At 34.7% G+C, this 14,669-nt stretch overlaps 1 protein-coding gene across 2 annotated transcripts in view; it reads left to right on the top strand.

The window, feature by feature from the left end:
• The first annotated feature begins 978 nt into the window (after positions 1-978).
• chrd (chordin) overlaps positions 979-14,669 on the top strand; it is a 33,949-nt gene continuing 20,258 nt past the window's right edge. Inside the window, exons 1-10 of one of the 2 annotated variants that reach the window (XR_012390362.1) lie at positions 979-1,267; positions 4,520-4,623; positions 8,551-8,677; positions 9,306-9,440; positions 11,159-11,276; positions 11,377-11,464; positions 11,853-11,994; positions 12,078-12,212; positions 12,624-12,700; positions 13,714-13,861. Coding sequence is in view for 1 of the 2 variants with exons in the window: in NM_130973.3 (NP_571048.2) it covers positions 1,141-1,267; positions 4,520-4,623; positions 8,551-8,677; positions 9,306-9,440; positions 11,159-11,276; positions 11,377-11,464; positions 11,853-11,994; positions 12,078-12,212; positions 12,624-12,700; positions 13,714-13,861 (1,201 nt within the window). In the remaining variant the exon portion in view is untranslated. 2 annotated transcript variants of the gene reach the window in all.

Raw genomic sequence — 14,669 nt, 5'->3', positions numbered from 1 at the left:
ATGACCAAATTTAATCCAATGGTTGAGTTTGTCCGTATTTTGACTCATTGCTAGGTTTGACCCATATTTGTTTTAAAACAACCCATTATTGTTTAAGATGAAATAATCAACAAATAGCCTTTAAGTCCATTCCATCAGCATTTAAGCTGCACTTTTCCACTTTTAGGTAAATTTTTAGACCGTAATAATGCTGGGTTATTTCAACTCAAATCAGAATAGAAAAAAGGGCCAAATTTAACCCAGTGGTTGAATTTGTCCTTATTTTGACTCAACATTGAGCTTGTCCATATTTGTAAACCTCATTAACTATAAAAACTAGAATTAGTTACACACAAGATGACACGGTGGCTCAGTGATTAGCACTGTGGCCTCAGCAGGAAGGTCTCTGTTTCAAGTCCCAGCTGGGTCAGTAGGCATTTCTGTGTGGAGTTTGCATGTTCTCCCCGAGTTGGCGTGGGTTTCCTCCATGTGCTTCGGTTTCCCCCACAGTCCAAACACATGCGCTATAGGGGAATTGATCAACTAAACTGGCCGTAGTGTATGTGTGTGTGTGAATGAGTGTCTATGGGTATTTTCCAGTACTGGGTTGCAGTTGGAAGGGCATCCGCTGTGTAAAACATATGCCGGAATAGTTGGTGGTTCATTCTGACCCTTGATTAATAAAGGGACTAAGCTAAAGGAAAATGAATGAATGATACTAAAACTGTACAATAATGCTGTTCATGGGATAAAATAATGTCATGTTTTGAATTTTTTCATATTTTATAATAAATATCCATCATATTTTTGAGAACTGAACTCATCTGGTTCAATAGACAAGCGTGTGTTTCATTGCTGTGTGTGTGTGTGTGTGTGTGTGTGTTAGTGAATGTGTATTAAATCAATACTCGCAGGTGATGTTCTGGCCATCAAAGCCACGCCCCCATCACGCCCCCTTTACGAGCGCCGTATAAAAATGGGAACCGTTAGAGCAAACGCGCAAACGCAGATCGCGCACCGACACTACAAAACGGTACATACACGCAGAAAACTTCAGTCAGAGCTCCAGAACTCGCCGAACTACACTTTCTGAGAGAATATTGTCGATCTGTGCAGTATTAGTAGCGATAGTGTTTGTCTGAGGAGTTGAAGGTGGTGTGGATGATGGAGGGGCTGCTGTGGATTCTGCTGTCCGTTATTATCGCATCTGTGCACGGATCGAGACTCAAGACACCCGCGCTGCCCATCCAGCCCGAGAGAGAACCCATGATTTCCAAAGGATTATCCGGTAAGAGAGGAAAAACAACCTTATATAACAATACTGTAACCTACAAAGTACAGTACAGCTTCCTTTTACAAGTTTTAGACTGTGCTCTTGAGTTTGTAGCTAGCTATATTGTAATTTGGGGTTATCTTTAAAAAACAGATGCTTTAAAATAACTATATAAATATAGTTAGCATACTGAAATATTTTCTATAGTGAAGAGGTAAAGTGTAATACTGTATTATACTTTAGTTTCTACTCTTTTGAGGTAAAGTTGGCTTTATCTTCACATATTTGGACTTTGTACTTAATAATATAATGCCAGAAAAGAAGTATTATTTGCAAATTCATGTTAGTAGTTAATGACAATCAACATTGTTCACGGTTAAATAAATAGTGCTAATGTTGTTTTTAAGTCATACTTGCATGTGATTTCAGACCCAGTATTTAAAGTAGTGTAATAAACAATATAGACACTGACACAAGATTTCACATGAAACCAGCTTTACCTCATCTATATTGTTATTAGGAAGCTAGGTTTACATTTAAAACAACAGATGCCTTTTAAAAAACATAGCTATAAGTATATCTATTTAGCTATAGTGCAGTGTATTATTCTGTATAGTATTTACAGCTCTTTAATAATGTACGCTCCAGCATTCTGTAGTATTAGTGAAGTGAAAAAGTGTAATAAATACTGTATTATACTTCAGTTTCTACCGATTGAGGTAAAGTTGGCTTTATCTTCACACATTTACATTATTTACTTAATTATAATGTCAGAAAATCAGAAAATTCTTAATAGGAAAATCATATTAGCATCCAATGACTATCAACAATGTTCACAGTCAAATAAATTGTGCTGATGAAAGTCATACTTGCATGTGATTTCAGATCCAATATTCAAAGTAGCATAATAAACAATATATAGACACAAGTTTCCACATAAAACCAACTTTACCTCAATCTAGATATATCGTTACAGGTCTTTAAAACAACAGATGCCTTTTAAATAACATAACTACACTGAAAACCCTAATAAGTTGACTGAACGAAATTAATTGGGTACACTCGTTGCCTTAATTTTATTGAGTGATAGAGTCTCCCAAAACTTGCATATTTAAGTTTATTTAACTTGCCGGTTTGGTATATTATACTTAAACTGTTCAGTTTAGTGTGTGTGTCCGTGTGTGTAATTATATACTTTGAAAAAAAAAAAATGTTTAAAAGAAAAATAAGGAGCCATTTATTCCCATTATGGTAAATAATTATACATGAAGCCTTGTTTATTGATTAAAAAAAAGACCTTGCACTAAAAGGTTGCACATTAGAATTAGACTACATTTAAAACAACTTTTTTTTTCAAAGGATTAATTGCGATTTTGTGCTTACCACACTAGAAATCTTAAGTTTATGCCTTTTCATTGCATATAAGTTAAATTCACTAATATTTTTAGCAAAATTTTAAGTAATGTTCAGTCAACTTTACTTGATTGTTTAAGACACATTAAGGTTTACAGTGTACATAAATACAGCATAGTATTTACATCTGTTTGATAATGAATGCTCCAGCATACTGTGATATTAACTATTACATTTTTACTATAATAATCTCTGGTCTATTTTTTGGCAATTTGTTTATATGACTGTAGTTGTTTTATTACCAATTAGCAACTATAGAATTACCACAACAAATAAATTCAAGTATTTCACTATAATATAGATAAAACATTAGTTTTTACTGTAAATTACTGTAGTATTTATTTTTTTCATTTGAGCAAATAGACACTTTTTGTGTGTCTATATAATAGAAAAAACAAACAAAATAAAACCAGACTTGAAGAACATGACACAGATTAAAACATCAAAAAAGTTTTTTTTTTTTCAATCCTTCAGTTGTTCTTGAGTTGATTTATGGTTTTTTTGGAAGATACATTTTATAGCTCTTTAAAGCATCGGATGTTTTTAAAGTGGCATATAATAAAAATAAATCCATTTGGTTTCTAATTAGAACCTTTTCATTTGTATTGAAGTAAAAAGCAGGAGCCAAAACTTTTAAAAAATACATGTTAATCTCTAGTTTATTAGAAACTCATACATTGTCGCAGAATGTGAAACCAATTATAACAGTTATTAACTTCAAAATATATTCAACAATTGTTTTATAATAAACATTTCGCTGTAAGTGCATTTAAACAACCAGATGCTTTTTTAAAATAACATATTACAAAACCATATTAAAATACCAATTTAGTTCCAATTGCATTTTTTTTACTTGCATCTAATGAAAAAACTGAAGCCAAAAACCTCCAGAAAATACTTTTAATCTCTAGTTTTGCAGAAACACATAAATGCATCTGGTGTTTAAAAGGCATAAAAGTAAAAAGATAAAAATAATGCCACAATGCCCAGCTGTAAAGGATTCTTTAGTAGCTACATTCGTCAGTTCTGATGCGTATTATTATAATTTATTATCATTATTGATGTTGACCTGGTGCTTTTCCAAACAGAGACATTTTTCCTGGTTTTAATCAGGTGTCAAAACTAATAAGCTTGCCTTGCTTAAAAAGTTGCAATTATAATCAATGTATAAGATATCAAAAACACTCATTTAAAACCTTAGAAATGACGTAACAGTGTTTTAATCTTAAATCTTTCACTTGCTATATTATTCGTTAGATGCATGTTAAGCTTTTCATGTTTTAATAAAGGTATTTAAAGACTTAAATCTCTTTTAAATACCATTTGGATTTCAATTAGAACCAACTTAATGGTGCGTGCACAGAAAAAAGCTGTATTCTGTATAAAACCATCAATGCAAACTTTAATAACCTCACAAACACCATTGCTTTGATGCAATGGCACAAGCTGTGGGCATTTATTATGATGTACCTCCTTATATGACAGTTTACGTGCGTGTCTTTGAAAGTGTTTAGCTTAACAATAAATTGTTTAATAGTCTCGCTCAATAAAATGCAGGCTGTAAACGGCAACTGATGATCACTGACCTCATTCCACATGCAATAAAGGCCAAATTTACTCCAATCTCTCATTCTGTCTTCAAAACAAAGCCGAGGAGATGTTTTGGTTACTGAAACATGGGAATGTGCAAATGTGATTTCGTTTGGAGGACAACTCGTTTTAGTTGGTGCTCTTGACGGTTTGGCTGGGAAAGGGCCATTTGAGGCTGATTTGTTCACATTCCCGATTCCAGACACAAATGCGGGGTAAACGTCTCGAAAGTCTCACGCTGCTTTTGTTTATTGTCTCAATCAGGTTGCTCCTTCGGTGGCCGCTTTTACTCTCTGGAAGACACGTGGCATCCAGATCTCGGAGAGCCGTTTGGTGTGATGCACTGCGTTATGTGTCATTGTGAGCCGGTGAGTTGTGCACAGTTCAGTTTGAAATCTATATTGAATCTGAATTGACTTCTGCTGCTGAGTTGCAACATTCACACCATATCTAAATTGAATTCATATTAAATCCAAATAGTTGTAGTTATTGTCTTCTGTAGAACTGCTTTACAAATAAAACCAACCCGGGCTCATTGTGGAAACGTAGACGTTTTTGCAGACCGCGAAATATGTCCCGGGAGGTACGTATTCGAGTTTTTGTTTTCGCGAATCCACAAGAGGCCGCTGTGCGCGCTTTTTCGCGTCTCGAACGCCTCTCGGGAGCGCGTGTCGTTCATGGCTGCGCTGTTCTCGCGTGAAAAGCCGGCGGAGGCCGCTGTGGAGCGACCGTCTGTCCGACTGACTGGCTGAACGATCGACCGGGCGGCCGGCCAATCGGGCGACCCGGCCGCCCTCCTCTTCCTCCTCCACCTCCTTCCCTAAACCCAAGCGACGGTTTGCAAAAGCCGTCCAGAAAAATTAAAAAAAGCAAAAGCCCTTGTCTTTGATTTTGACCGCGTTTTCGGATCTCGCCGCATTCTCGCGCTTATTTTTTGGATTCTGTTTTTCATCTTACCTGATTTCTGGAACCGCTCATCCCCGGACTCGATCCCGGTCGTCCCTGTGGCTGGCTCCTCCTCCTCCAGGCCTCCGCCGACGTAATGCTGCGAGCTAAGCGGACAAACTGGTTACAGCGGGAAAGCCCTCCACACGGAGGCGAGCCGTCAGCCGACGAGCGAGAAGAGGAGGAGCGGAGCGGCGTCACACCGCCCCGCAGTGTTCGCTCGGAAAAAACTAAACGCGGCCATACGTACCTCCGGCCACGTAAATCGCGCTCTCCAGAAACGTCCGCGGGGCTACGTTTCCAGAATGAGCTTGGGTTGAATAAAACTGTAAAAATGCAAGTTTGATCAAGTATGAAACTAATTCATGCACACAGAAAACCGAATTGAATCCATATTGAGTCTGAATCACCTTCTTGTAGAGTTGCAACATTCACACCATATCTAAATATAAATCATATTGAATCTTAAGGTTATATAATGGAACAAATGAAATTTGTACCATTATTTGTTTTATTTTGTACAAATAAAATTGAATAAGTTTCATATCTTAGCAACAATCGCACTGTAACTAGAGCTAATTAAAGCCACATTGAATCCAAATTGCCGTCTGTAGCGTTGCTTTATAGCAGTGGTCACCAAACTTGTTCCTGGAGGGTCGGTGTCCTGCAGATTTTAGCTCCAACTCTAATCAAACACACCTGAACAGGCTAATCAAGGTCCTACTCGGTATACTTGAAACATTCAGACAGGTGTGTTGAGGCCAGTTGGAGCTAAACCTAGCAGGGACATCGGCCCTCCAGGACTGAGATTGGTGACCCCTGCTTTATAGTAAGAACTTGACTAAACTGAATCGATATTGAATCTGAATTGTCTTTTTAGAGTTGCTTTACAATTTTTTTTTTGGTTTAATGTAATATTATCTTTACAGCAATCACACTGTAACTAAACTGAATTGAATTCATATTGAATGTGAATTACCTGCTTGTAGAGTTACAACATTCACACCATATCTAAAATCAAAACATATTGAATCTGTATACAAATGGCTTCTTTACAAATAAAATTGAGTTGATTTCATAACTGATAAACTGCAACATTCATACTGTTACTAAAGCTAATTGAATCCACAGTGAATCCAAATTGCTTCTGTAGTGTTACTTTATAGTAAAAACCAGACTAAACTGAATCCAAATTGAATCTGATTTGTTTTTGTAGAGTTGCTTTACAAATAATATTAAATTAGCTACATAATTGATGACTTTTGCAACATTCACAGTGTAACTGAACTAAATCCATATTGAATCTGAATTGCCTTCTTGTAGAGTTGCAACATTCACACCATATCTAAACTGAATTCATATTAAATCTGAATTCTCATATAATGGCACAGTTGTCTTCTGTAGAGCTGCTTTACAAGTAAAATTAATTAAGTTTGCATTTTACATTCACACAGAAAACCGAACTAAATACATATTAAATAGGAATTGCCTTTTGGCAGTTGCAACCTTCACACCATATCTGAATTGAATTCATAGAAAGCCTGAATTGTTGTTTTGTTACAAATAAAATGGAATTCGTTTCATAATTGGTCAAGTTTGCAATTTTACATTCACATTGTAAACTAAAATTAATCCATATTGAATCCAAATTGTCTTGTGTAGTGTCGCTTTATGGTAAAAACCTGACTAAACTTAATCTAAAAAGTTGTATAATAGCACAGTTGTCTTCTGTAGAGCTGAAAGTTACTTTCATTACTGATGAGTTTTGCAACATTCACACTGTGACTAATCCGAATTGAATCTATATTGAATTCGAATTGCCTTCTGTAGAGTTGCTTTATAGTAATAACTTAAACTGAATAATATTGAATTAGCTACATAACTGATGAATTTTGCAACATTTACAGTGTAACTGAACTGATTTGAATCCATATTAAATCTGAATTGCCTTCTTTCAGAGTTGCAACATTCACATTATATATAACTGAATTCATATTGAATCTATATTGTTATAATGGCACAGTTGTCTTCTTTAGAGCTGTTTTACAAGTAAATTTGAACTAGTTTCATAATTAAGTTTATATTTTACATTCACACAGTAAACCGAACTGAATCCATATTAAATCTGAATTGCCTTCTGTAGTTGGAACATTCACACCATCTTTAAACCAAATCCTTATTGAATCCAATTGTTACATAATGGCACAAATAAAATTAAATTAGTTTTATTATTGATCAAGATAGCATCTTTACATTCACATTTTAAAAAACTAAACTGAATCCATATTGAATCTAAATTTGTCGAGTTTCTTTACAAATAAAACTTTACAACTCGAATATATGATTAACTTTGCAGCATTCATATTGTAACTAAACTGAATTGAATCCATATAAAATGAGAATTGCATTTATAGAGTTGCAACATTCACACCATATCTAAACTGAATTCAAATTAAGTCTGAATTGTTTTTTAGAGCTGCTCAACAAATAAAATTTTGTTTAATATATTATTAACTTTGCAGCATTCACACTGTAACTAAACTGAATTGAATCCTTATTCAATCTGAATTGTTTTTGTAGAGTTGCTTTACAAATCATTTCTTTTTAGTTTAATATATTAACTTTACAGCATTCACATTGTGACGAAACTGAATTGAATCCATATTGTATGTGAATTGCGTTCTTAGAGTTGCAACATTCACACCATATCTAAACTGAATTCATGTTGAATCCAAATTGTTATATAATGGCGCAGTTGTCTTCCGTAGAGCTGCTTTACAAATAAAACTGTTTAATTATAATGTATTGTTATTTTTACGGGTGACACAGTGGCTCAGTGGTTAGCACTGTGGCCTCACAACAAGAAAGTCGCTAGTCCGAGATCTCGACTGAACCAGTTGGCATTTCTGTTTGGAGTTTGCATGTTCTCCCCATGTTGGCGTGGGTTTCCTCCGGCTGCTCTGGTTTCCCCCACAGTCCAAACACATGCGCTATAGGCAAACTGATTAACTAAATTGGCTGTAGTAAACGATATTGTGTTAATGTGAGAGTGTATGGATGTTTCCCTGACATATGTATAGTTGGCGGTTCATTCCACTGTGGCAACCCCTGATAAATAAGGGACTAAGCCAAAGCTAAATTAATGAATAAATGTTATTTTTATTGTTTAATTTGAATTTATTGACATTATTTATAGATTAATTAATTATTTCATTATTGTTATTATGTTATTAAAGTTCAGAATTTCTTTTCAGACGTCTGTACTTTTATTTTGTCATTATTTAAAAAGTTCAATAAGCAAATAAATAAACAAACAAGACTCACCTGAGTGTGTTTTTGTCTCTGAGCAGCAGAGGAGCCGGCGAGGGAAGGTTTTCGGGAAAGTGAGCTGCAGGAATATGAAACAGGACTGTCCAGATCCGACCTGCGACGATCCGGTCCTGCTTCCCGGACACTGCTGCAAAACATGCCCAAAAGGTGAGTGTGTGTGTTTCTACAGATGGTGAACAAATGGAAACACAGTCTGGCGTTTCTGGAAAGCCGTCACACCATCATACGGAAAGGAAAACTGTGTGAAAAAGATGGAAACTTGTGTCCAACTGTGTTTTTCTGAGTGACAGATGACAGAAAGTGTGGACGGATGGTCGTTGGGTGTAAAAGCGCTCATGTTTATGGATGCTGGAACGTTCAGACTCTTGAACATTGGCTTCATTGTGCTTTCTGCTACTTTGTGAGGGACATTATTCATTGAAAATAGTAATAATTAAAAACAATTGCATAAAATAACACTTAAAGAAGGTTTAAATCAAGTAAAAGGAGAGTAAAGGCTGACAGAATTCACCTTTTTGGGTGAACTATCCTTTTAAAATATAAAAAGAAAAACTCAGCTTAGTACTAAAAAAAAAAGAATTGAGCACTCGACTACATTCCTCTGACGATCACTGAACTGATTATTTTCTTCTCTTCTGTTTCTCATGTGATGGAAACACTGCTCTATTGCTAATGCTTTATGCCATATTCCAGTTTGGGCTTTAATCTTTTAATGGAAACAGAGCTAATGACGACAGAGTTTAATTGATGTTTTTCGTGTGTTTTTTTTCCGCAGGCGACTCTGGGAGGAAGGAAGTCGAGTCTCTGTTTGATTTCTTCCAGGAAAAAGATGACGATTTGCACAAATCCTACAACGACAGATCGTACATCAGCTCCGAGGACACCAGCACTCGAGACAGCACCACCACCGGTGAGTCTCCAATAGGGGTCACTATTATGTAGTTTGGATTGTGTATGAAATAACTGCAATTAGAGCGATTTAATCCAGTGTTTTGGTTCTTTTGACGATTATTAAACAAGTTTATTATTAATAATTAACATTTTTTTAACCTGTAACATAGTTGATGATACTTGACAGTTGACGTCAGTTAACACAGTTATTGATAGAGCTGACGTTAACAGAGTTGACAATAGTTAAAAGTTGATGAAAGTAAACAGAGTTGATGATAAGAGTTGACGTTAAAAGTAAACATTAACAGAGTCGGCAATAGTTAACCGAGTTGATGTTAACAGAGTTGCTGATGGTTAACCGAGTTGACGATAACAGAGTTAATGATAGTTAACAAAGCTGACGATAACAGAGTCGACGATAGTTACCGATAACGAGAGTTGACGATATTTGAGTTGACGATAAGAGTTCATGATAGTTAACAGTTCATGATCGTTAACAGAGTTGACATTAACAGAGTTAACAATATCAAGAGTTCATGATAATTAACAGAGTTGACGTTAGTAAACCAAGTTGACGATAACAGAGTTGATAGTTAACAGAGTTGACATTAACAGAGTTGACATTAACTGTCAAAGTTAACAAGGTCAATGATAGTTAACAGAGTTGATGTTAACAGAGATTGCGATAGTTAATGGAGTTGACAATATTTACTAGTTGACGATAAGTGTTCATTATAGTTAACAGTTCATAATCATTAACACAGCTGATGATAACAGAGTTGACGTTAACAGAGTTAATAGTAGTAAAGAGATTTCGATAGTTAACTGAGTTGACGATATTTACGAGTTGATGATAAGAGTTCATGATAGTTAACAGTTCATGAATGTTAACAGAGTTGATGATAACAGAGTTGACGTTAACAGAGTTGAAAATATCAAGAGTTGATGATATTTAACTGAGTTGACGTTAACAGAGTTAATGGTACTTAAAAGAGTGGATGTTAACAGAGATAACAATAGCTCCTTGAGTTGATGATATTTAAGAGTTGGCGATAAGAGTTCAAGATAGATAAACGATTATGGTCGTTAACAGGGTTGACGTTACAGAGTTGATGATAGTTAACAGAGTTGCCGTTAACAGAGTTAATGGTAGTTAACAGAGTTGATGACAGTTAACAGAGTTGAAGTTAACAAAGTAAACGATATCAAGAGTTGATGATAGTGAACAGAGTTGACATTAACAGAGTTGACATTAAAAGAGTTGGCGATAACACAGTTGATGATAGTTAACAAAGTTGACAAAAGTCAACCGAGTTGACGATAGATAACCCGAGTTGACGATAACAGAGTTGACAATAAGAGTTGACAAAAACAGTTGACGATAGTTAAACGAGTTGACGATAACCAAGTTGACGATAACAGCTGATGATAGTTAACTGAGATGACGATAACAGAGTTGATAAAAGTTAACAGAGTTGATAAAAGTTAACAGAGTTGACGATACTTAACCAAGTTGACGATAACAGAGATGATAAAAGTTAACAGAGTTGACGATAACAGAGTTGATGATGGTTAACAGTTGACTACAGAGTTGTGCCTTTTAAGGGAGTAACAGCAATCACAGTCTTACGAAACAAGTGCGATTAGACAAAATAATCAAAATTATATGGTTATTTAATAATCACAGGTATTCACACACTCAAATCACCTTCAGATTAATTACGTTTTTTTTTTTAGATTTTGTGGCGCTGCTGACGGGTGTGACAGACTCTTGGCTGCCGAGCTCCAGTGGTGTCGCGAGGGCCAGATTTACACTTTCTCGAACAAGTCTGACTTTCTCCATCACTTTCCAGAGGTAAAACACGCATCAGATGTGGTGTTGCGTGTCAAATGAAGAGTGTTTATTACTCGTTTATTATTGTTGTTACTCATGTTATTCTTCTGTGGTGTTTCAGAATTAACAGACCGAGTCTCATTGCATTTCTGGACACTGACGGAAACACCGCGTTTGAGTTCAGAGTCCCGCAGGCCGATAACGACATGGTGAGTTACTATCGCTAATTATATGTCAATTTTTTAAAAAAGCATACACATGAAATACGTTTGCGTTATTTAAAAAAAAATTAATTTTAATATAAAAGGAAACATTTCTTAGCTACGGAAAATCATTATGGTCAAGCATGTTTTTTTAAAAAATGGCTAAATAAAATATTGCAAATAAAATTTATACATTTCAAGAATAAAGTCGTGTTTCGAGAACAAAAACTTGAACTAAGATGTTGAGTATAAACTCACTCAGTTTCGAGGATACATTTTGAGAAATATGAAACAAATTATGAAAAATTCGGAATACTGAAATTAAAATATAACAAAGATTTACCATAAAATGAATATGCATTTCCTCAGATGTTTAACTGTGTTTGATGTGCAGATCTGCGGCATCTGGAAGAATGTGCCGAAACCTCACATGCGGCAGCTGGAGGCGGAACAACTGCACGTCTCCATGACCACTGCTGACAACAGGAAGGAGGAGCTTCAGGGCAGAATAATCAAACACAGAGCACTGTTTGCTGGTGCGCATTAAAACTTGCGTAAATCTGCTTTCTGTTTGACGTGTTTGGAGTTTAACATCAGTTTACTGTGGTTTCCCTGATAGAAACGTTCAGTGCAATCCTGACATCTGACGAGGTGCATTCTGGGATGGGTGGAATCGCCATGTTGACGCTCAGTGACACCGAAAACAATCTGCATTTCATCCTGATTATGCAGGGACTCGTTCCTCCAGGGAGCTGTGAGTATGCGCTGAACATAAAATAATGTAATGAAATGTGAGAAAATAAATAAAAATAAAAAAATGCAAAAACATTTATGAATAAATAAATGTATAAATATACAATGAAAAATAAATCAAATTAAATAGAAAATTCAACAAAAATCTAAATAACATTTTAAAATGAAAAATAAAATAAATATAAAAAAACACAATAAATGTAATTAAAATAAAATGAAATAATTTATTGAAATAATAGAATAAATAAAAAAATGTAAAAAAAAATTAACAATTAATAATAATGAATATAAAAATATATACCTAATAAAAAGTAAATAAAAATACAATAAAAATATATATTTATAATAATAAAATAAATGGAAAAAAATATACAAAAATCAAACAAATATTAATAAAATCTTTCTATTTCAGCCAAGGTGCCAGTGCGAGTGAAACTGCAGTATCGACAACACCTGCTGAGAGAAATACGAGCAAACATCACTGCAGACGTGAGTTAAAACACACACACACAGGCAGATACCAATCTATTATTCTTCATATAATAAATTTATTAAAAAGACTCCAGACCTCTGATGTCAGTATTGGGAGATTTTAGTTTTTGTAATGCACATTATTAGTGTAATGCAATATTAGGTAATGCACATTATTAGTGCACTGTGCATTAAAAATTAGACACACATTATAAATGCAATGCACATTACTAATGTAATACACATTATGAATGCAAAGCATATTATTAGTGTAATGCAATATTATTTTAATGCACATTATAAATGCAATGCACATTATTTTAAATGCAATGCACATTTTTTTAAATGCAATGCACATCATTTTAAATGCAATGCACATCATTTTAAATGCAATGCACATCATTTTAAATGCAATGCACATCGTTTTAAATGCAATGCACATCATTTTAAATGCATAGCACATTATTTTAAATGCAATGCACACCATTTTAAATGCAATGCACATCATTTTTAATGCAATGCACATCATTTTAAATGCAATGCACATCATTTTAAATGCAATGCACATCATTTTAAATGCAATGCACATCATTTTAAATGCAATGCACATCATTTTAAATGCAATGCACATCATTTTAAATGCATAGCACATTATTTTAAATGCAATGCACACCATTTTAAATGCAATGCACATCATTTTTAATGCAATGCACATCATTTTAAATGCAATGCACATCATTTTAAATGCATAGCACATTATTTTAAATGCAATGCACATTATTTTAAATGCAATGCACATCATTTTAAATGCAATGCACATCATTTTTATTGCAATGCACATCATTTTAAATGCAATGCACATCATTTTTATTGCAATGCACATCATTTTAAATGCAATGCACATTATTTTTAATGCAATGCACATCATTTTAAATGCAATGCACATCATTTTAAATGCAATGAACATAAATACGATCCACATTATTTGAAATGCAATGCAGATTGTAATTGCAACTGTGTTTTTTCTGCAGGACTCAGACTTTGCTGAAGTGCTGGCGGATCTGAACAGTCGTGAGCTCTTCTGGTTGTCCCGCGGGCAGCTCCAGATCTCCGTCCAGACTGAAGGTCAAACCCCGCGTCACATCTCAGGATTCATTTCTGGAAGGAGATCATGTGACAGTGAGTGAACCAATCAACAGCTCATCAGTTAGAAAAGCTACTGAAATATAATACTACAGTTTAACAGAGTTGAGTCAAATAGAGTTATATTTACATGTATGAAGAATCATACAAGAGTCATATATAGAGAGTAACAAATTCATAAACTAAATTCAAACTAAATTATTTATGTATAAACATGTTTTACAGTTTGATTGAAAATAAATTCTAAACATCTAAGCAAAATTGTTAATATTTACTTTTACATTTTGTATGTGTATATATTATTAACATCTTATATAATTATTAAATGGGCGTCACTGTGGTGCAGTCGAAGCACAATCGCCTCACAGCAAATTCTTCATATAATAATTTATTATCAAGACTCCAGACCTCTGATGTCAGTATTGGGAGATTTTAGTTTTTGTAATGCACATTATCAGTGTAATGCAATATTAGGTAATGCACATTTTAAATGCAATGCACATTATTAGTGCAATGTGCATTAAAAATTAGACAGTTTTTCGCTTTCAAACAATAATTTGGTGTTTATGTATTTGTTTTAAATATTATTATATGGGCGAGGCAGTGGCGCAGTAGGTAGTGCTTTCGCCTCACAGCAAGAAGGTCGCTGGTTCGAATCTCAGCTCAGTTGGTGTTTCTGTGTGGAGTTTGCATGGTCCAAACACATGGGATACAGGTGAATTGGGTAGGCCGTAGAGTATGAGTGTGTGTGTGTGTGTGGATGTTTCCCAGAGATGGGTTGCGGCTGGAAGGGCATCCGCTGCGTAAAAACTTGCTGGATAAGTTGGCGGTTCATTCCGCTGTG

The sequence above is a fragment of the Danio rerio genome, chromosome 15, assembly GCF_049306965.1.
Source record: "Danio rerio strain Tuebingen ecotype United States chromosome 15, GRCz12tu, whole genome shotgun sequence".
Lineage (NCBI taxonomy): Eukaryota > Metazoa > Chordata > Actinopteri > Cypriniformes > Danionidae > Danio > Danio rerio.
Note: the sequence above shows the minus strand (reverse complement) of the source record. Positions and strands in the feature narration are given on the sequence as shown.